General features: G+C 34.8%; 1 protein-coding gene across 2 annotated transcripts; it reads left to right on the forward strand.

Moving 5' to 3' along the window:
- The first annotated feature begins 604 nt into the window (after window positions 1–604).
- On the forward strand, window positions 605–21,011 carry vapb (VAMP (vesicle-associated membrane protein)-associated protein B and C). 2 transcript variants are annotated; one of them, XM_043241661.1, is made up of 6 exons: window positions 605–909; window positions 8,884–9,036; window positions 14,507–14,610; window positions 15,792–15,872; window positions 16,065–16,241; window positions 17,810–21,011. In XM_043241661.1, exons 1-6 carry the CDS (start codon window positions 852–854, stop codon window positions 17,966–17,968), a joined length of 732 nt encoding a protein of 243 aa, XP_043097596.1. In that variant the 5' UTR covers window positions 605–851; the 3' UTR covers window positions 17,969–21,011. The 2 variants fall into 2 exon arrangements, with proteins under 2 accessions (XP_043097596.1, XP_043097595.1); XM_043241660.1 differs by having other exon boundaries at window positions 607–909; window positions 17,807–21,011.
- Window positions 21,012–24,669: the final 3,658 nt, after the last annotated feature.

Raw genomic sequence — 24,669 nt, forward strand, 5'->3', positions numbered from 1 at the left:
ATATAAGGTTAAAATTTAAACAGTGAAAAAGATTTAGAGAGATTTAAAGATTTTAGATTTTTATATATGTGTGTGTGTGTGTGTGTATTCTTATTACTGTCTTTAATATATTGTGTAATAGTTTTTACTATTATATCAAAACAGTTAACACATATATTTGTTTTGTATTATAAAGTTATTCATATATTTATTTTATTTTTAACATCCCTTATATTTAAGATTCAGGATTTTTATTTGTCACGTACAAATTGTACAAGTACAACTTTTTAAAATAAAATATATATATATATATATATATATATATATATATATATATATATATATATATATATATATATATATATATACAGTATATGTTCATTATATTATGTGTAACAACAGTTTATTAAAACAGCTAACCCGTTATTGAGTATAACTTTTTGTTAACAAGTCACGTGAAATATATAGCAGCGTTTAAAAATAATGACTGCAAAATAGCGTAATTTTTAGTGGCCATCGTATGCAGACGTATGTGGAAGCACCACTGAGAAGTTATCATAACTCGGCTGAAGACAGATGACCCATAAAGACCACCCCCACCCTTCTCCTCGCATCAGTCGCCACTACTCCGTGCATACTGCAGGGGCAGTGACGTCACGGCCAGCCTCTCTCTCTCCCACAGTCCCTTCCTGCTGCATCACAACAGTCGCTAGTGGATCGGGTAACGCTGAGCTATTTCCACTGCCTTGTGGAGTTTTTATTTCAATAAATGTAACAGAAGTCCCCATCGACAGCCTCAACCGTCAAGCCCGTCGCCGTCACTTCTAGCGGACGTCAGCGCAGCAGTCGACGCGTTTGAAGCGCAGAGGGAGATGGCCAGGCCAGAGCAGGTCCTGCTTCTTGAACCGCAGCACGAACTGAGGTTCCGAGGTGAGCCGAGAGACTGACACCGCCGTGAACCGGCGGCTGTAACGGCCAGCGCGAAGAGGGAGGGTCAGCCGACGCGTTTTTTTGTAGGGGTTAAGGGCAGAAAGAGGCGGTGAGGTGGCGTTTCTGGCAGGCCTCAGTCCTTGTGATAATAATAATATGGCGCAGCGCCGTAATGGTGAATCGTTTTAGACTCCGGGCTCTCATTTAAATGCCCTTCGCGTGACAGTGACGGGTTAATCAAGTGTTAACTGGTTTTAGCAGAAGACTGACAAGCACGTTAGCTCGAGCTAGCCTGTTTTAGGCCTTGACATACAGGCTGTATTGGTGGGCTGGTTAATTCGGTTAGTATGAATCGGTGCAACCGGTGTTGCCATGTCCGCTTATTATTAGCGAAACTGCGTTGCTTTTTTAAACAGAGTCGCTTATAAAAACGGCCTGTTCAGTTTTACTGTGAAATTATTTCCTGAATACAACTGAGACTTTTTTATATGTCATTGTTTAGCTTGTGCACAAAGTGTATGTTGTTATTTAACGTGGTATTTCTCGTGGCTTCATTTCTCAGTTTGAATGACCGCTGCGAGTAAGCTGTCAAAGTCGAGCTTCATTTCTTCTTATGTTCAGATGAACTGAACGAGGAATAGTTCCTATCGTAAGCAAAAACAACAAGGCCGCGTATTTTGGTTACTTTTGGTGAAGCAAGTTGACTATTTTTGGTTTAATTTGTCAGAACTGGTAGCGTGTTCTTTTTCTTGCAAAATCTGGCAACACTGATACCTACCTTGGGGCTCCATCCAGTCAGGAAGTCTCTAGCAGCAGTGAAAAAAATTGACACTTGCACTATTATTTTACTGCTACGGTTCATAGTTCCACCTGACATAGATATAATTATTTTAATTATGTGGTAAAATGACTAATGTTGGGATTTTTTGTGAAAACAATGTTTCATTGAAACTGCCATTTCATAGATGCGTGGAAGGTTTGGGACTTTTGGTTCATGTTCATGTGATTCTTTGCCCAGTTTTAGCATAAAAGGTATAGGTATCACCAATTGCTTTCGACATCAGACCAATGCTATATTGTGTTTTATAGTATATTCCTAGCATTTACTGAAGTAGGCAATTTCTTAAATGTTTTATAAATGCATATTATTGATCATATGATCACAATTCATATGTATATATTATCATTTAGCTGTAAGCTGTAATGTTCATTTGACTCCATTTTTGAGTGCAATCCCGATATATCAAAATCCAATCAACATTTAATGAATGAACCAAGTCCCCAGCCCATTTTTTTCCAATACATCCATTTCAAATCTATCATTAAATCGATTTCGTCTCAACTTTAAAATCAAGTTAGCATCAATGCGTATGCATTTTTCCTTTACACTCCAACAATCAATAATTGCTAGTATTAACAACTATTTATAAATTATTCATCGTAATAACCAGTCCATTAGTCAGTAGTCTTCTGTATACACTTCAACAGTGTTTTCCAGATCGGAAGTGGACTTGCTTAAATGGCTTCTTCCTCAGATGTCTGAGTGGGTATGCAATTGGTTAGTCTGTACATTTCCACTAGTACGACCCATTCGGAATGATTTGCAGATAGTTTGTGAACGTCATAAGCGGCACAGCACACATTACATTTACATTGACAGGACTGTGGAGGTGCTGACAACTCTCATGTAACCTTCCCTTGTGTATACAATCAGAAGTGAAATTCTGTTATCATTTACTCACCCTCAAGTCATTCCAAAACTATTATGTTATTATAAGATATTTTGGAAAATGTTGGTTTGTTTTCTTTATCCATACAGTGGAAATCAGTGGGCTCCAATATCGTTTTGTTCCCACCGTTCTTCAAAACTTTTTTTGTGTTCTACAGAAGAAAATAAATCCCAGTGTTTTGGAAAGATATGAGTAAATTAGTGAATTTTAGGTAGCTCATAGCTGTAGTGACCTCAACTTTAAATTTACTTTCATTCATTTGGCTGAAGCTTATACAAAACGACTGGTATTGCATTCAAGCTATACATAATATTAGTTCATGCATTGCTGGGTATGAGTAAAAGTGGCTTTTCCAGCCTCTGAAAAGAGTATGTTATACACTAGTTGATGTCATATCTTGAAATATTTCTCACTTTATTGTTGTATGGTTCATTACATTCTCATCTACGATTTCTCATTCCTGGGTATTTTCTTTTATGCTATTCTGCTTGGGATTCTGTAAAACATTTATATCTTTCACTTGTGTTGTGTTTAAAGTGCTCCTATTTGGGAGTCCCAAACAACAGGCTGACATGCAGTTAAAAAACACTTTAATTGTCTTATGCATTTATTTTTGCCTTATTTGTTCAATGACTTATGTTCAAACAATTAATTCAACAATTAATTTTTCCAAACTCCTTGGTTGGTTGGTTGATTTCATTTAAAGCAGTGTTTGTGAGCATTTAACACTTAAAAGCGGCACCTAGTGCCAAAGAGTGAATTTGTATTTTCATTCAGACCAACTCTAAAAGACCAACAAGTGGACGGGTAATATGCTAATGCTTCATTTTGATATCAACATGTAACGGCTTGGGATTCGTTTTAAAAATGACTCGTTTCAATGATTCAGAGTCGACTCTTTTTTGAGTTACAATAACTGCCAGATTTAAAACTTTACAGGATGTTTTCATTCACTTAGAGCTAGGTTACACACCATATTAAAGGTCATTTTTAAAATCTATAATAGAGGCACTTTAGGGAAATGTTACCATAAAAGGTTGTCTAACAGAATAAAAACTAAAATTTTTATTCAAAATTAAATAATTTTGTCATACTGCCTGTAATATATTCAAAAGTTGGGCAAATCAACTTGCTATGTTAGTGAATTAGTTTTCCTTCTCCATAAAGTCTTCCTTTTTTAGTCATTTGTCAGAACACACCATGTGAATTGTCTTGGGTTAAGTGGGACGTTTTGTAAACCAAATGCTGTAAGTGGTATTATTGTTAATGACGCCATAGTCTTTTTTTTTCTTCTTTGTTTAGACGTTTCAAAAATGAGAGCAGCTCTCCTACTGCTTGTTCACACCAGCAGCTTGTGAGGTGACATTAGACATGTTCTTGGCTGCGGGAGATATACATCGATGCCAGATAACTCTCAATGCCATTTGCTCTCCCCAGTGTATTTAGTTTGTAGTCAAAATACTTATCACTAACTGTTTAATCTGGTGGTTCCTGTCTAAAGGGTGTCTTATGTTAGCGATAAATTATGAATAAACTGAAAAGAGCGGCACACATACAAAGTTCCTGACAAGCCGTACACGACCAAAGGAAGACCAAGCGATAAAAAGGTGCAATGTTTATGCGTTCATTAGCCTTGAAGCTCATCTTGATTGTTGCGCAATAATATTCCTGTGTACAATTTTTTTTTTTTTTTTTTTTTTTTTTTTTTTTTACTGATTTTTTCAACTAAGCCATGAAGTTTTTGGTTAATTCCTAATCATTGAAAGTGAGTGCAATGCTGTTTCAAGTGTTGGTCATTTCGTGTGAATGCTTATTCATGTAGAGTAATTCAAGAGTTTGCCAGCAATAGTGTCATTCTCTTCCAGGTTTTGTTTTGGTTTTTAATCATGCACTAAAATTGAGGAAGAAGACACCAAGTCGGTTCTACTGTGGAACATGGCAAGTTTTAAAATGCTTCTCTAAAATTGTCCTGATTCAAAGGGTAGTACAAAGTTACAGGGAAATTGTCGCATGATGTTATTGTCAAGCTCATGTGCTCTGACAGGTTTTGAGGTCCGCTGTTTTTATTTATTTATTATTATGTTTATTATTATTTTTTGCATTCTAATCAGACAATGAATGTAATACACTAGAATAGCCCAAAAAAAAAACCTTAGGTAACCCCACACAAGGCTATATGAACTGTGTTGCAAAAATCATTTTCACTATTTTTGTTTTGACTTCCATTATCCATAAAAGATAAGAGAAATAATAGATTTACTTGAAAAGCAAAATAGCATTAGTCCTGTGTTTGGACAGAAATCATATGTAATTTTGTTAGTTTTATGTCAAATCAAGAAAAAAATATGATTTGGATTAAGAACAATAAATAGAACGAGCTTGTTTTTCAAGCCAGTTTGGAAACTTTTTTCCTTCTCTTTTTTTCTTAAATAAGCATAAACTTCACTTTTTCTCTCAAAAAAAAAGACTTCATAATTTTATATTTCCTGCGTGTGCACTGGATGAGCATTTTATCTTAGCCCCATAAACATGGCAGAAAAGTTAAATGCAGTTTTTAGAAATTCTGAATGCATATTTTTATTATCTGAATGCATTTTTAAAAAAATGCATGTTCTATTCATGCATTTAATTTGGCATGACTTAATGCATGCATAAAATAATTATAAATAATTAAAAAATAATAATTGTAAGATGAGCATTAATTCTGAATCAAAGCTAAAAGTGCGTACTGCTCATTTGAGAACAGTGCTTTGACTTGTTTATATCAAGAGTTCAATTAGCTAACTTTACATTAAGGAATTCTAATCAAGCTGTGGAGATCTCAAATCCACTGTGTAGTTGTTAGGTGTAGTCCAAAGCACGGTTACAGGTTTATGTTTTATAAATGAGATAAAGTGCATTTATTAAATTAATTTATTACTCAGCACTGGACATGGCTTTTCCACCCTTAGGTCATTTGCCTCAGCAACTTCATCTCTAATTCAAATTAGAATTAGACCATGCCTCATGTCTCAATCTCTGCCCTCTACAGTCGAAAAATCTGTGATGCTCTGGAGTTGCAGGTAACCACAAGTAACAACCCAACTGTCCAGTCATTTTTGTATTTAAAGCATCTGAAGCTGAGACTCATTTGTGAAGTTCAGGAAGTAGCACCAGCCAATAATTATATGGAAGTATAAAAGGCAGTTTGATCCCTCTGAGAATTTAAGGTGACCCAGTTGTAGTAGTAATGTGGCAAAGCTGTTAAAATACTGCGATGTCTGTTTGATTTAGCAGGGCTACACCTTTTTGGCCTGCTAATACCTTGACCTACGTGGCCAAATTACATAAGTGCTCATTGATTCAGACCTTGACTAACTGAATTATTATAATGATCATGAAACGGTCCTGTAATAAATATGTTTTAGGGCTATAAAGCAGGGTGTAAATGAGAGGCAGATGTTGAAATGCCGAGTTGGAAAGACGAGTCACATCTGCACACGTGTGGATGCCAAGTATCTCTCCGTGCAGATGAACGCTGCATCACTGCAGACAGATGTGTCGAGTATTTCCGAGCCGTACGAAAGGCACGCATAATCGCTCGAGGCTCTTCCGCTGCTGTACCTTGTTTGGCAGAAAAACTTTTTCAATGGTAAATGATGTGTACAGTGATTTTGTAATTTTTTTTTTTTTTTTTTTTTTTACGGTTCTCAAGGGAACATGTTTTGTGTCCGCAAAATATCCTACAACTTTCTTGAAGCTCAGCCTGACTCTGGAGGTTAAACTGAACATCTATTCATCTAATGAGACCATATGGGTATTTATTATAACATACTCAATGTTAGTTAATAGCAGCATTTTTTAAAAATGTTTATTTATATATATATATATATATATATATATATATATATATATATATATATATATATATATATATATATATATATATATATATATAATATATATATATATATATATATATATATATATATATATATACTTGTTGTCTTTTTATTACAACATTATTGTATTTTTTATTAACTGATAACCAATTTCAAAATTACTCGATGCCAATCCCTACAATATAGCACTGGTTTGTTCATAATTTGAGTGTTTTGTTCCTTTAAGCTGTTGATATTGATTGGTGACGTTATGATTTACTTAATTAAATTAATACAGAGAAAAATGCTTTTCTGCATGACTCATGCTGTGCAATTTCTTCTTCCCTAAGTGTATCAGTTTCTCCATATAGTTCTGTGTGAATGGAAATGACATGGAGCACAAGGCTTTTGGCCACGCAGGAGTATAGTCCATTGTTAGGCATTGTGCAATGTTTGCCTGTATTAAAGGGTTTTAGAGGCCCAAGGCACTTAGTTCATCTGCGTCTTTTCCTTGTCACACACAACATAAAGGCTCAAACAACATAAGGCCCAGTATGGGTTTCAAGTGTCACAGCCTCTCAATAATTTAACTGGTTTAATAGAATTAACCCAGATGAGGTGTTGCATACTTGATGTGTGTAGCTGCTTCATCACAAAGAGCGAGGGATGTCTAAGACGGATGTATGAAGCCGACGTGAAATTAAACATGACCCCGTTTAATTTCTAAACGCATATTTTTGGTTATGTTAGCCACAATCTCATTCACTACCTTTGTAATAGATCATTAAAACACAGTAACTGCTACTTTTTGAAAATTCTGTTTCACATGGAAATATGTCACATTATGCTAATAACAAATGTTGCTTATTATGCTGTTTTATGTTGACTTCAATACATTAGACGAAGAAAAAATCTTGGCAGCATAAATTATCTTCTTGATGGTCAGAGATTTCATCTGCTCTTCCTGTTTAAGAAGAAACCGCTGCACCATGAAAAGGAAATCAAATCATTTGCCATTCAAAACTATCAATATAATGTCATACCATATGTTATCCATTTATCTAGATTTAGCTGTGGGTAAACAAATTTATCAGTGTTTTCTTTGGCCTTCAAGATTTATAGTGTTGCTACAAACATATTTATAGTATTATTAAATTTATTTGTTTTTCTACATTTTTATTAGGTTTTTTGTTTGTTTTAACAGAGGATTGAACAGCCACATCAATGTTTTGATCTTTCAGTTCATTCTGATTAGGAATGTTTGATCACTGATTTAATTTCAGAAGCATGTATGTCATGCTACGCTGCGTTATGTTATTGCTATGTCGGATGGCACTTGGTTTTATCAGAAATTGATTGACAAAATCATGGAGAAAATCTGGTCTGGTATTTTTGCATGTTGTTATATAAATTTGCTAATAAATACAATCTTGCATTGTCAATCATGTTCACACACTGCCTGACTTTCGTCTGTCATGAAAAAAATTGGGATCAGGTTCAGTTTTCTGCGTTTTTGCCTCCTTAGCAAGAATTTTGACAGGAAAGGATGACGAATATTGGAAAAAACTAATAGAAAGATTTCTGACTTGCATTTGATCAAAAGACATTTATAATGTCACAAAAGGTTTCAAACGATTCTTAATATTCTTAATTTTTTTTTTTCATCATCAATATTGAGCAGCATATCTGTTTTTAACACCGATAAGAATAAGAAATGTTTCTGGAGCAGCTAAATGGCTCATTAGAAGAACTTCTGAATTATTTTGACACTGAACACTGGAGTAATGTTGCTAAAATTCTAAAAATACTTGCTTCACAGGAATAAAATATAGTAAAATGTTAAACCATTATTTCATATTTTAATGTTTTTGTGAGCATTTAATTTAGAAACATGAAAAATCTTCTCTCTCATCACCGTATTGTTTTTAGGTCTCCACTCTGTTTATTACCATAGACGTTTAAATGGTTTGCTTCTCTGATGGGGACTGATTAGCATCAGCCTTTGGCAGAACAAATTCTGTGGGGTTTTGTTTTTTTGTTTTTCCTGAAAATCAGTCTTATTCTTTGCCGCAGCGTGAAGCGAGTGCCAGGGTTGAGAACAATACCGTGGTCTTGTGGCCTTTGATGTATCGCTAATTTTGTAATGTGCCACTAATTTGATTTGTCTCGAATCGTTATGTCTAGGTGGGGTGAAATCGGTTATAAGGTTGTAAATCGATGTGGTCACTTAGAGCAGTCTGGCTGCAGATATTGCTCTTGATCAGTTTGAGATGTTTGTGCACGCTAGAAACCGAATAAGAATGTGCTCACTGCCACACTGTACGCCCTAGAATCCTTTCAGTGTGTATTGAATGTACAGTAATGTCCTCTCTTTCTCCTCTCAGGTCCATTTACAGATGTGGTGACCACCACCCTAAAGCTTGCTAACCCCACAGACAGAAATGTGTGCTTTAAAGTAAAGACGACTGCACCGCGCCGATACTGTGTGCGGCCAAACAGCGGAGTGATTGATGCCGGAACCTCGATCAACGTCTCTGGTAAATGCACCTCGTTTGTCTTTTTGATGTTATTCACAATAAATGACGCCTTTTAAAGCTATGCCTCAACTCTAGCAATGCAAATACCAGTACCAAAGCCCACATGTTGCAAAGTTTAAAGCATTTGGTGATGCATAGTAAAGGACGGTTTGAGATTTGAAATGTGAGCTTTTAAGGATTTGTCCAATTAGCATTTTGATACCATCGTTCTCTTTTGATTCTTTAATGCTTCCAAAATCACAAGAATGTTGTTACCTTTAAATCCTTCTTGGTTCTTTTCAGTTTACAGCAGCAATAATAATTTCAATATTAATGTAAGAATAAATGTAAATTTTACACATTATAATAACATATGAAAAGTAATAATTTTATGTATACAGTATTGTTTATATTAATAATATTGTTTTGCATTATAATGATAGACATTATTATTTGATCTTTATTATTATTTTATAGACATTATTGTATTGTTTGTACTTATATTATTTATATTTATTAGTGATGTCAAATGATAAATTACATCCAAAATAAGTTTGTACTGAGTTTATATATATATATATATATATATATATATATATATATATATATATATATATATATATATATATATATATATATATATATACTTGTAAATAATATTGTATGTATACATAATAAACAGTGCACATACATATGTACACAAAACGTTTATGAATGTGATTAATCGCAATTAATTGTTTGACAGCACTAATGATTGTTTTCCCTGCGTAAGCTATTATTCAAATGATACATTTCTTTATATATTCATATTATTTGTTATTTTTAATATTATTTTGCTTGCTACATAATTACCCAAATTGACGCATTTTGTCTGCATTTATTGGTTTACATGCACTCTCTTAGTAAGTGTTGCAGATGCTTCGTTACATGAAATACAGTGCTATGAGTCATCTGCTCCAAGTCTGTAGGTTGTAGAGGAACCACTTTGACGTTGATGATGTTAGTGTTGTGTGCCATAGAGCACAAATGTTTGGAATGAAACCATCAGCAGTCTCTCAAAGAACCAAGTGTTAAAGTTGAATTTCGTATGATCTTAAATAATTGTTGATAAGAGTTGATATTTAGGTTTTTTTTTAAAAGGATTGCTTTAATATTGAATCATATCTGATTGTTTCTGTTGATCTGTCACAGGAAGTCTGTTTGTGTGAGCTTGACAGCTTGACTTGTATCTGTAGGCACTTCTGTCGGTGTGGATCCAGACTCTTGTACCTGTTATAAGTGTTACCCCTTTTTGCAGACACTTTTTTTTATCTATTTATTTAAAAAAAAAAAAAAAAACGTCCTGGTTTTGGTAACAAGGTGATGCGTCTGTATGTGTGAAGCTTTAGGGAATCATCAGAAACGCACACTTTGTTATTTTTGAAGGGAAGACTGAGAAAACACTATAACTGACAGATTTAAAAAATACTAGAAATCACAATAGCTCAGGAGTAGGTTAAAATGAAGCAGTGTTGTTGTTTGTAAAGAAAGCTAAACGCTTTCAGATTAATTAATTACTTAATTACAAAAACACTAGACGTAAAACTTCCTTAAAAAATGTTCCTTAATAACTAACTGAAATAAGTTTTAAGTTCTAAAATTGCTAAAACAAATAAAAATATAGTTGTATAAGAATATATAAAAATGTGCAAAAATGACTGAAGCACAAAACAAAATTTCTAATGCATTAACAAATTAAAATGAAAACCTAAATATAGTGCTGTAAAATTATCAATCTCTGTTTATTGCATCCTATATGTGTATATATATATATATATATATATATATATATATATATATATATATATATATATATATATATATATATATATATATATATATATATATATATATATATATATATATATATATAACGTAGAGAGAGAGAGAAACGGTGACTGTTGTTGACTATGATATTTTTGTGTGTGGCAAAGGGCTAAGTTGAAAATAGTTTTACATATTAGCTTTACAGAGTAAAGACATTGGAGTACACACATCTCCTGTGAGACATTGTGGTTGGCGATATGAAGGAGACATTTCCAGCACCTTTATATCTATTATCCAACTGCTCTTTGTGTATGACGGAAACCTTTACATAACTGAGAGATATTTTTGTAACAGCAGTTGTTGGTGTCTGAGACCTTCGAGAGTTTTCCTAATAACTCAACTCGTTTGAAATCTCAGAGCCTCTTGGAATCTCACAGACGTTCTTAAATTGCTCTCATTACTCCATGTTGATTCCAATGTTTTGGGATATCTCTCCATGGTGAGATGCCTGCTCCCCGTCAATATATACAATAGCTCTGACTCACACAGTTTTCCTTGACTGGTGTTTGAATCATTGACAGGCTAACTCATCCCTGGTGTGTTTATCGCAGAGGATGCACAATGGATTTCACTTAATGCGCTTTTGACTTTTATCCAGACCTGTGAGATGAGCCTCACGTCTCCACCCGTTCTCAGACATCACTGTCAGTCTGGGGTCTGAAGTTATGCGTCTACAGTTCAAAAGCAGCAACTTCAATCTCTGAATCCCACATGAATCTATTTTAATTGAAGAAACTCTGCCTCTGTCGAGTCCTTTAGACTGTATATGTTCACTTCTGCAGTGTTAGAAGTGTGTGGAATTCTATATGCAATTATTTTATTCTTTACATATAATTTTGTTATTGTAAATTGTAAGGTAAATATCATTTATCATTGTCAAAGGGTTACAAGCTTCCCAGTATCTTAAATTGTGTTCCAAAGATGAACAAAGCTTTTACAAGAGTAACCATTTAATCTTGTCATGATAATACCAATATTACATGTTGATTATACCTACTTGTTAATACTTTTCTCTGACTCTGGAACTGGAAGTCAAGTAAATTTTTTGTAAACCATTAGTGTTGTCTGGATTTCCTCACATTTTCTCCCTCTCTCAATTAAGGCTTCACAGTCTTTGCCAAGGGGATTCCGAGGTCATGTTTCATAATTAATGGAGTTGTTCACTTTTTATCTCAAGGGATCCAGTTAATTACGCAGAGGAATGATTGTTTGCAGTCAGGTGTTTTGTTGTACTTTTTATTTGAGATGACCGCAGCCGTCGCTCGAATTCACATGGTTCAGGGAACATTTTATGCAGTTGTCCTGCCCCCAGACAACGTCCCCAACGATGACCAATCAAGCGGTGACCACACAAGCTCAGTGTGATTTAGAAATTGTTCTGTTCTAAGAATTAAAGAAAGAACAGCATGTGCAGACAACTCATAAAATTTGTGTAAAAGACAGAGATTGTGCCAAACGTGGTTTCTTTCAAAAAAAAAAAAAAAAAAAGGATTTAGAAGAACCTTTCCGTACATGAACATTCCATTTTACATGCACAGTGATTCCTAACAAACAGTGTGCATACCTAAATTATTTATTATTTGTATTGCTAATCAGGTTTTTTAAAAATATTTTTTGTTTCTTCAGTCTAACATTTTCCATATTTTGCAAATTTAAGCATCGCATAAAGATGTTCTTTGTTAAAGAAAGAATGCACCCCTCCTGTAATAATCATTAAATCACTGCCTCGCTTGTGTTGGATTGTGTCAGTAGTGAACTGCCAGAAAGAACTGTCAATCACAGTCAGCATGGAGCCGCCCATTTTATTGTTAAGAATGAGAACACTTCATTCTTAGACTATACAGTCTTTGTTTAGACAGGCAGCAAAAATTAGATTTTTTTATTATTTTTTTTCCTGGTGTGTCTGACTCAAATCAGTCATTTGTAGTCTGAACATCAGAACGCAGGAAATCAGTTTTTTAAATATACATGTGGTTTGAAATGTAATTGCATCTAATCGTTTTTTGTCATTTTGGTTGTGATCTGCATATTATCCCATATACACTACAGTTCAAATGTCGGACTTGATGATTCTTCAGAAATCATTCTAAAATGCTCATTTGTTGCTTAAGAAGCATTAGTTTTCAAAAACTGATGCATTTGATCCTTTGATGAATTCAAAGCTCAAAAGAACAGAATGTGCTTGAATATTTAAGTCTTTACTGTAAATTTTGATCAATGAAATGTGTCCTTTTGCAAAGTTACAAGACTAGATAAATCAAATAATCAAACATCACAGGTTTACAAAATGACAGTGTGGACAGTCTGTTTTATACATTGACAACAAAACAGATTTATATGCAGTGTGAACAAAGCCTGTGTGTCCTTATAGTAATATAACATCACTATACCATCAACATCAAATCATAGCTTGAACTTGAACAGACTTCTTGGGTCAAGGTTAGCAACGGTTGCATGTGAGAAATCTGAATATTTGCTCAGTGCAATTTTTTCCTCAGAAATATTAATGATGTGAGCTGTACAAATAAAGCCATGTCAAGACTCATTTAAACCCTCTTCCTTTGTAGATACGTGTAAAAATACCCCCTTGGTGATGACGGTGAAACACAGTTCTTTCAAGTGCTGTCGGGAAGATTGGGACCGACAAAACAGGACATTCCCAATCTGTCTCAGCAGTCTGTTTCCAGTTTGCAATATCGGCGGTGCTTGATTGCCATAATGGCACACGAAACCAGAATGAGGTTTTTAACTCGCGGGGGAGTTGGCGTGCACCTTCTGTGAGCTCGGCAGCGGTAGCCACATCTGAGAGAGTCTTTGAAATTAAGAGATCATTTGTTTTTAATGAAACTTTGCAGCAGTTTTCCAAAATCACGCACACGTTCACCCCCAATGTTTATAAAAAAAAAAAAAAAAAAAAAAAGAGGCCCTGTTGGAATCCAAATTGTGTCTTTTTTTTTAAAAGGCCAATGGGGGTGAAATCGGCCTTCAGTACCGATCTCAACCGTGCCAGAGCCCTTGCACGCCAGGCATAAGAAAGTGATCATTGTAAATCACAGTAACGGCTCTAAATTAGCTTTTGCGCGTTGGAATGACATCAAATAACATGGCCTTCTTCTTTTGGATGGTGCTGATGGGGTTGTAGACGTGAACTTCCTCACACCAACACCTGGTTTGAGTTAAAGACTGAATGTGTTATTATTAACATGAAAAACACTGTTTAGGAGCTGTAAGAAAAATTACCCTTCAGGGGTCACCGAAGTTTTATCAGCAACGTTTGTAGTGGGATTATATGCAATGAACAGCTAAATCTTTTTGTTTGAGAGTAATGTTCTACACCCAAGTGTTTTATCACATTTGGACTGTTGAAATGCATTTGTCTCATGCTAATGCTAATAGAATGCAGTTTTACTCTGTGCTTATTTCTTAAAATACTAAATTATGTTGGAGCCTTGGCTTGGCTTTATTTGCTCATGTTGGCTGCACAGGTTCAAATCTGGATCTGGATTTCCCAAACTGGTTCCTTCTTCTTCGTCTCCTGTTCTCTTTTGAATAGCTTGCCAATAAAAGTCTGGAAAATGCTAAATTAATTGGTCAGTATGTTTTTGTGTTCGTTTTGCATTTACAGTGATGCTGCAACCATTCGATTATGATCCGAATGAGAAGAGCAAACACAAGTTTATGGTACAGTCTCTGCTGGCTCCGCCTGACATGACCGACACTGAGGGAGTGGTGAGTACGGATTCATTCCGCCTGCTTTCTCAAGGCTAAGGCTAGTAGCATTTCCTTTTGGTTGCGTATGCTCCTTTTCAGTAGCACTGTGAAGCTTGTATATGAAAGGTAGTAAAAACCTAAATCTATAACCAAAATGTATTTATAGAATTATATATGCATGTACAGAACTGCTAAGAGATGGTGAACTTATAAAAATATTATTTATATACCTCTATAATATGTATTAGTATTTTAAATTAACTGTTATTTTTATTACAACAATATGGTACATTTATATATTGCAAATGTAAGCAAAATTTTTGTATGCGATTAATCATTTGACAGCACTAATTTCTTTTAGTTTTAACAACATGAAAGATAACATAACAGTAACTTTTATTTCAGTTAGTTTCTCTCAGTTTACATTTTTTAACAAAAAAAATAGTTGTAATAGTTTTAGTTTACAGTAACACAACTGGTCATAAAACAGTATTTTGCATTATATTAGTGTTTCAGTATGTGTTACAGTGCCAGAGAGCAATAATATTATGATAACCTCCAGCATAGAGCAACAACATGGTGTGAGTTTTCTGTTCAAGTAATACAAACAGATGTCATATAACTCCAGCGGTGTTTGACGGGGCCCAAGAGTATGATCCAAATCTCATGTTCATAACTCTTTTGAAGCTTTCTGAGTGACGCCCCAAATAGAGCATACTGAAAATGTGTGTGCATGTGCAGATGTAACGATAAATAGGTTACGAAAACGTCAGGAATGGAGAAGCGGAAAGAAAATGTAGAGCAGAGATCTGGCTACTGTCCTGAGCTATTTCCACTGTTCCTGTTGATGGCTCTAAAGCTCAGCTCCATAACCGAGCAAACTGCCCCACCGCTTGCTGTGTATTCTTCTAAGATAAAACTACAGTGACTGATTTGATACTCGCTCAATAGACAATTTAAGACAAATACCGTCCACGACCGGGATCAGTTTGCATTTGATATTTTCCATTTTCTGTCAATATGCTGTAGTACTGAGTTTATTTCGGAAAATCTTCCCTGGCCTTCGTATCGGAAATGAGCCTGAAAACGCTGTGTATGTACACAGGTCGCTATGGTTTGTAAACAGCTCATGAGGTGTTTATTTGGTGTATAATCGTATGTATGCGCGTGTTTACATGTGATGTTCTTCTCTCATGCAGTGGAAGGACGCCAAGCCAGAGGATCTGATGGACTCCAAGCTGAGATGTGTCTTTGAGATGCCCGCTGAAAATGAGAAAACGGTTAGTGGATGGGTTTTTATGTTCTTCCTCATGTTAGCGCTGAGCTCTAGGCAGTTTATGAAATGACAAAGACAGCAGGCATGAAGCCCTGTCTTAAAACTAATAAGCAAAACAGATTCTTGGCTCTTTTATGGATACATTTGCTGATGAGTCTCTCTCTCTGTGTGTGTGTGAACCTGATTGTGGCCACAGCATGAAATGGAAAGCAATAAGATATCCTCCAGTCTCTCAAAGTCGGAATCATCCACATTGTCTATGAAGTCCATGGTCTCCAGTCTGGATGATGGAGAGGTGAAGAAGATCATGGAGGAATGTAAAAGACTGCAGACGGAGGTGCAACGGCTACGAGAGGAGAACAAACAGATCAGGGTGAGTAATGTTTGCTAACTGCGATCTCACAAATGTCATAAAATATCATCAAACATATTGCAACTCAAAATTCACTTGTACTGAATGTATTTGTTATATATATATATATATATATATATATATATATATATATATATATATATATATATATATATATATATATATATATATATATACACACACACACACACAACAGCAAAGTTTGGGAGAGGTAACAGTTTGATAATGTTTCTGAAAGAAGTCTCCTAACACTCATACACTCTGCTTTTATTTGATCAAACATATAGGAATGTTGTAAAAATGTTATTATTATTTTTTTTTATGTATTTAAGCCCTTTTATACAAAGATGAATTGCAGTGTTATTACACCGGTCTTCATTGTCACATGATCCTTCAGAAATCATTCTAATATGCTGACTTTGGAAGAAACCTTTTGGAAGAAACTGTTGTACTACTCAATATTTTTGTGGAAGATTTTTGTTTTGCGGAATTTTCTATGAAAAATAGATATCGCTGCACTATTTTTATCTTAAATATAAAATTATAAATGTCTTTACTGTCACCATTAAATAAATTGTATTCAGCAAAAAAAGCATTAAAATATAGATTATAGATAAAAATCTGATGTGTAGACAGAAGAGCAATCTCGAGTATACTTGATTGAGTATACTTGAAATAAATAAATGACTGGAAAAAGAAACGATATGTGGGTTTTACTCACATATGCATTTTGGTCAGTTCTTTTATGATCACTTCATTTACTAACTTAATTTTAGAGGCAATGAAAATGATGGCTAAATTACCAGTAGGCTGAGACAAAATAAAAAGGTTGAAAGTGGCATTTAGGAGTGCGCTTACTCTAAATGCCGTGTTAAATTTAATTACAGAAATTTGTCTCATCTTCCTCTGATGAAATGTTTTTGTTGTGTTTAAGTTTTTCATGACAGTGTTCAGGCTGCCTTTTAAAGGAATAGTTCCCCAAAAATTAAATTTCTTTCGTAACTTGCACGTCCTCGAATAATTCCAAACCTGTATGAATTTCTTTGTTCTGTCAAACACAAAAGGAAGATGTTTTGGGAAAGAAAAAAAAAAAAATTCAACCAGGCTGTTTTGGGTCACCACTGTCTTCCATAGCAGGAAAAATATAATACTAAAATACAATTCATACAGGTTTGGAACTAGTTGAGGTTGAGTAATGACATAATTTTAAATTCTGGGTGAACTGTTCCTTTAAGGAATTCCGTTTTTATATCTTCCACCCTGCTCTCTAGGTAAAGACAATACAGAACTGCCATACTGATAGAGCAGATGACTTTTGCTCTTGTTCACATATTGTTTAAATTTGTAACGGCCACAGGATGTTGAACATACTGAGAGACGGAACTGAAGATAACCTGGCCTTACTCATCAGCGCTGTGTGAAGCTGCAGCTGGGGACCATTACTGCTGCTTGTTTAATGAGACAAGCACAGGGCCAAAAGCGCTTTTCATAACTCTCCAGATTATTTTTGTCGTCTAACTATCTTTATCTTTATCTCTCCTCCCCACCCATATCCCCCTCCCCAGCAGGAAGATGATGGTCTGCGGATGAGGAAGAGCACAGTAATGTCCGCTCCGCACTCATCTCCAGCGGTGAGAGTGAAGGAGGAAGGGCTGAGCACCAGGGTGATCGCTCTAATTGTGCTGTTTTTTGTCGTGGGTGTCATCGTAGGCAAGTTGGCCTTGTAAAATCCAAGAAGGGAGCGCTACAAGCATGCGTTGCGGATGAAACAAAAACAAAACAGACAAGTAACCAATGCAGAATTTGTTTAATCCGAATGCCATATCATTTGGGTAGTTTTGGATTAGCGAGGTGTGTAAATTTAATAAAGAGATCAAGGAATTTCATCATGTTATGTGCAAAGAAAAAAAATCCAAAAAAAAAAAAAAAGAAGAAGAATAATAATCTGACACAGCTCTTGCCTCAAAATTGTGAAATCATTCTGGCCCTCTTCCTTAATCATTTCTGATGCAAGTTCAAATGGATAACAAATGTCATAGATTTTAACCACTAAAAATGTCGTAGGGATTTTCTAACACCAGATGTGCGATTGAGTTGTGGTAGAGTGAATGTTGTTTTATCACTTTTTTTTTCTTTTTCCCCTCAGTGGGTCAGAAGCAAATTGAAATTGTGTACAAATGCTAAACGTCTTTGAACAGTGTCACATGTGCATTTAATTTATGCATACCCATCTGCATTAAAGCAGCAGTTCACTGAAGTTCAGCGTGTAGATTTTCAGTCACTGTAAATGATAAAAACAAGTCTTCTAGTATCTTCCCCAGTCACACTGGTGTTAAAATAACAAGCTTTTGAAATCTTCCATCCACTTCTGTTCAGTCCCACTGAAAGGTTTGAGTACCCACGGAACATGTGGTTCCTCGGCAAACGAGATAACGTCACTAAAATCCATATTTTTGTAAAATTACTATTTTACTTGCAATCAGCCATCAATTGACGTACAAATGCCAAAACCACCACAAAGTCTTACTTTTTAGTGGCTCGGGCGACACAATTTGACTTTCGGGTTATTTTTGGAATTCAAACATCTTAAAGTGACAGCAAGTAAACGGACTGTTAGTGACAGATATTTCGAACTGCTGTTACTGGGGAAGTGTTGGTGAAACCGTTTGGCCGTTCACCTACTCGTTTGCTCCAAACCAATACTTTTCTGTGAACTGCTGTGTTTTTCGGTAAGGTGCAGGGCTGACGTCTCTGAAACCAAAACTTCTGATGAAGCTTTGCACAAACTGAGTTCCCTGTCAGAATCAGAATAGATTTTTCACCTTTCTTTATTGTCTTTTTTTTTTTTTTTTTTTGGTAAGGGATATGTGCTTGAATGCATGGCTCTGTTGAGAGCAAAAAAAATACTTTATATTTTATTAAGCTGCTCCATAGGTGAAATGTCCTTTTTGGGCCCTTTTATCACACCTCTGTTTCCATTCTGCTGCCTGTAGACCGGAGTTAATTTATTGATCAAGTCATTATATACAGTGATAGCGCAGCTGCTAATTGTAAGTTTTGATGCACCATGTACATGCAACTGGTTGAAGGTCTCTCTCCCTATGAACTTTCTATTTGAAGATGCCACGAGGAGAGTTTACCATCAGGTCCGTAAACACTGACCCCCTCTCACTTTACCCTACAAAAAAACAGTTAAAGTAGTTAAAGGTATAGTTAACCCAGACTTTTAACATTTTGTCAGAATGTCAACATTGTTCCAGCTCTTTTTGTGAAACACACGAGGAGATGTTAGGAAGATCTGCTCTATTTCCATATAAAGGGAAGTAAATGGTGATTTATGCTGCCAAGACTGAAAAAGCACCATACAAGTATCATTAAACATCTTTTGTGCTGTATTTCTAGTTGTCTGAAGCCATTTAAAAAGCCCATATTTACATTTGGCATTCAGTGTGATACATTTATGTGATTTCTACAGACGATTTCTATGTTGATGAGATTTGGATCACTGTGTGAAAGAATACACTGATATTTGAGAGCTCTAATTGTAAGTGGAAAAAAGCTTAAATTTCGATTTGTTTTCTACACAGCTATGTATGGCTTTAGCATGTAGTGCACAAGTTGTTTTGATCACATTTATGGTGGGGTTTTTTTTGCTTGCTTTTTGTCCTTTTTACGGACCTTTTTATGATAAATTCCTATTTACTTTTAACGAAAAAGAGCAGCTTGGACATTCTGCATCGCATCTCCTTTTGGGTTTCACAGAAGAAAGCCCAAAAACAACATCATGGGGAGTAAACGCTGACAAAATATTGATCCTTGAGCCAACTATTCCCTTAAAAACTGACACGTGTGAGTATTGTAACCTGTATTTTAGCCATGCCAAGCCTACATCTCATTTCCAGATAAATGCATGGCTTCGATATGCCTTGTCGGTGGTCTGAAATGTACACAACACTGGTTTATCTCGCAGCGTAAGGCTTTAAAAAAAAAAAAACACTCCTGACATTTCTGCACTGTTTTCCTGAGCCCTCTGTTTCTTTGCTGTCCTCTGATGTTAATTTAGTCGTTTTGTTTGGATTTAAGTTATGAATAAAGCTTTTATTGCACAGAACTGTTTATATTAAAATGCACTACATATAAAGAATGTCATCTTCCCATGCACAATGCTCTGATCTTTGTGAAATAACCGAAATGACATCAGAAAAGAGACTCTTCCTACAGGGGACCATTTTGTGACCTGATATGTATTTGTGTCATAGTTTGGTGTTGTGGGGGGTGTCTTTTTCTTTAATGTTTATCTTCTGCCCCCTCCCCCCTCCTTGAGAAGCTTTTGTTTCAGTTGATCATCTTTGGCTGATATTGGATTTCTAAGAACAGAGGAGCTTACGATATTGTCAAATGGCAAAACTTTGCTTTGTAAGTAACTTTAGGAGATGTTCAGGGTATAGTGATTTTTGGACTGCGGTTTATGTATAGTTCACCAAGGAGTATGATTGCCATGGAGAGGGAGGGATTTGGGGGCCTATCAGCCAATCAGCTGGCTCGTAATTATACCTAAACCTTACTATAGTGCCCCAAACCTTCACATATGATGTAAACATGAAGGTGACCGTTTTGTATGTATATAAATAAATAAATAATGAGTCTAAGATGAAAATTAAAGGTTGATATTCCTAGTCAAGTAGTCTATAATGGTATATAAAGAAACCCCAACTTTGTTGGACTATGTAGCATCTTAATAAATTAAATCAATAAAGCCCCAGACCAAAACTTTTTGTGATGTTTGTTCTTTTGTCCAGTTTCCGTTGTGCACTTAATGGACTAGTCCATCCAAAAATAAAAACTTGCTGAAAACTTGTGTTTTTAACCCTTAGGACATCCAAGATGTAAATCCAAAATGAGTTGGCGTTCGTAAAAAACAGATTTGGAGAAACGTAGTTGCTCACCAATGAGTGAATGGGTGCCGTCGGAATGAGAGTCCAAACAGCTCAATAAAACAATACAATAATCCCCAAGTAATCTACATAAATCTAAACTTCACTTTCTTTAAACTAATGCTTTCTCCATTGAAAAGTATTTTACAATATTTATACATGGATATCTATTGAAAGTTGAAGAACCACCGTGATGTCTTACCGAACTGAAATGACTGTAAAACATGTTAATGGATTTTAGAGTAAATAGACAGGTGTGTCCAACTATAGAAAGTGCGCATCTACTTTGAGAAATGTTGTCTAGTGTACATCAGAAATGTCTTTTATAACATTTTGATAATTGTAATTGTATTTTTTTGTATAATTTATTTGGAGATCATCGTGAAATAGCATGGCGTTAAAAAGAGAATAAATAATATTCTCAATTGAAAAAGTAAATTTAGGGAGAAATATGCACAGATCAAGTGCCATACATAAGTGAAGTCAGTTCAGGACAATGGAAGATTGACTCTTTACTGGAGAAAGCGTTATTAATTATGACTTTTTTTAATATTGTGAAATTTTTATCAGCTGTCTGGACTCTCATTCTGAGCCTACTTTAAAACATTTTCTCTATTATATTTGTGTTCTGTGAATTCTGTGTGTTTTTATGTTGTTATGACAACAAAACGATAGACACTATGCCTGCAATGGACGTCCTGCTGATTTTTAAGATTTGTGTTGGACTGCATTGTAAGAGACTCTTCATACGACTTGAGAAACTGTTCTTTTAAGAGTTTTAGTTTTCACTTTCTCAAACATTTACGGTTGAAAACGTATAAACCTCTATTATAGACCCGTGTCATCATTAAACTCCACCTCAGATCTACCGCATTGCTTCTGATGTTAACTTACCCGCAAGTAGGCATGGTCAGGTTACAGAAAATTACAGGACACCTGCAGAAATGTATACATAACTTGCAAAAATAGTGTAAAAAAAAAAAATAAAATAAATGAGGAAGTCTGTTCCAGCTAGCTTATAAACTACATTTTACACATTCGACCTTGCAGGATTGCGGACCTCAGTATGGTCTTTTCTATAAAATACGTTCCCCCTTATTCGTTTTATTAAATTTTTTAAAAAGTACAGAGCAGATGTTGGTCTTTACTTAAACAGAAGCATTTTAATTAATTTATCTGTATTTTTTTTTATTAAATAATGTAATACCAAGAACATTTAGACATAAATGACTTCAACTTATAAAAGAGTTTATTCACTTTAAGTCCAACTTGGTTTCAACGAAGGTAAAGAGTATTTACTGCATCTCACAAATGAACAATAAACGCCTTTTTGTTTGATTGACCTGCTGTGAACAATAAGTGCATGAACAGAATGAGGTTTTTTTTTTTTAGGATGTGATCCGATTCATTTCAGGACCTCACACTCACACTTTGAAAACAGATACCATAGAAAATACCTTATAGATATGTAATGTCTTTTAATATTTCCCCTTGTCAGTGGGCCTAGCTGATGTTGAGGTTTTATTAGACAGCTGTAGCTCATATAGTGACTTGTAATGTATGTTTCTAATGGAGCTTGTGAGCGGAGGTCTGTAGTCCGGAATATAAGAGGGCAAATATAGCCCTGACGTAACTCTTCTTTGTGAGTATTAGTGAATTGAGTCTGTTACTGTACTCTGGAAGACTTGCTTGTACCAGCGCGGTCGTAAGAGGTAGTTTCATTTTGTGGGGTTTTATGATGGTTTGGAAAGACTACCATCAAATAATGACTCTTATAAATAGCGCAAATCCTTACCATGTGTGAAGAATACTTTTGTAATGAGATACAATAACACTTTTTTTTAAAGCATCTCTGCTACATCTGAAGCAATGTCAGTTGTCTGGCGGCCCGAGGGGATTTTTCGCCGCTGTTAAGTGTGGAATGTTATCTTTGTACTTTTATAATTTCTGCATCGAAGGCTGGATTTCATCAGTCTGTTTAAGAAGTTGGTTCACATTGTTTCCTTACTAGGGAATTATTATGACAAACCCACAAAGATTCTGAGGTTTGGACACATCAATTCTACTTTGGCATTGTGTTATTATAACTTTTTTTATTATTATTGTTTGCCAGCCAGAAACATGTTCTTCTGCGAATGCATGATTGCAAAATGCAAACTTACCGCCATGTACGGATCACTCCACCCCAGTTGACTGTGAATGTCAAGTCTAGTTGATTTGAGTCTTTGTTTTACGTTTTTCAGAACATATTAGTGTTGTTGGACTAAATGCCGTGATTTGTGTCTGAATCCAAGCAGGCCAACATTGTCTCTAATTGGCTTTGATTGTTGCTTGTGCTTCATAACCAAACTCTTTTTTATCTGCATGCATGTGTGTATATATATATATATATATATATATATATATATATATATATATATATATATATATATATATATCCAACAACTAAAATTGCATAGTTTGAATAAGCTGCACACTATACTACTTAAATGTTTGGTATAAAAAAAATCTCTTAAGCTCATCAAGGTTGCATTTATTTGATTTAAAAAAAATTGTGTTATTGCAATTTGAGAAATCAATTTACTATTTTAATTTTCAGCATCATTACTCACATGATCCTTCGGAAATCACATGCAGTTTACTACACGAGTAACATTATTAGTAGGGGTGTCAAAGTTAACGCAAATTCATTTTAATTATTCATTAATTATAATGCTTTTCTAATTTTGAATGGAAGTATAGCTTGCATAGTCTTCGTGCTGCTGAAAAAAACAATAGAACCCTACCCAAAACAATAGGAAATATAATGGGTTTTAATGGTTATAATAGGAATTGCTTTTTAATGGAAACTATAGTGGTGTCTACTGGTATGTGATGGATTCTATTGGTGGGATGTTAAATTGTACTGGAAAGATGTCTAAAACACTACAAAAAAAAATTTGTAATGGTTTCTGTTGGTCCTCGGATGCTTTTTGTTAACTATGGTTTAAATAATAATGAACATATATTAAAGCATCCATATCTGTCCATGCCTATGTCAGTTAAGAGTATTGAAAACTTGAAAATGATTCATTTAAGGTGCATTTAGCACAGATTAAAATGTGCAATTAAATTATGATTAATCTCGAGTTAAATAATGACGTCATGTGATTAATCGCAATTAAATATTTTAATCGATTGACAGCCTTAATTATTAGTGTTAAAAATTATACTTTTAGTATTCTTCCATGAATATAAAGACCAGCATTTATTTAAAATATAAATTTGTAACATCATAATAACATTAAAATCTGATCAGTTTAGTGCCTCCATGTAACAACATATAATAACAGCACTTTCCTTCAAAAAAAAGAGAACAGAAGAGTGAACAGAACGTTGCTCTTACTTTGAGTTTATGGAGTTTCAAAATGTCTTTTGAATTGTCATGGTTTGATGCTCTCAGCGGCCAAGTTATTCTCCACACCATGCACTTTCCAAGTTCGTCCTCTTCTGTA

The sequence above is a fragment of the Puntigrus tetrazona genome, chromosome 6, assembly GCF_018831695.1.
Source record: "Puntigrus tetrazona isolate hp1 chromosome 6, ASM1883169v1, whole genome shotgun sequence".
Taxonomy (NCBI): domain Eukaryota; kingdom Metazoa; phylum Chordata; class Actinopteri; order Cypriniformes; family Cyprinidae; genus Puntigrus; species Puntigrus tetrazona.

Coding starts and splice junctions, on each gene's coding strand:
- vapb (XM_043241660.1), top strand. CDS start 852: ATGGCCAGGCCAGAGCAGGTCCTGCTTCTTGAACCGCAGCACGAACTG. Junction 910..8,883: donor GCACGAACTGAGGTTCCGAG/GTGAGCCGAGAG, acceptor TTCTCCTCTCAG/GTCCATTTACAGATGTGGTG. Junction 9,037..14,506: donor AACCTCGATCAACGTCTCTG/GTAAATGCACCT, acceptor TTGCATTTACAG/TGATGCTGCAACCATTCGAT.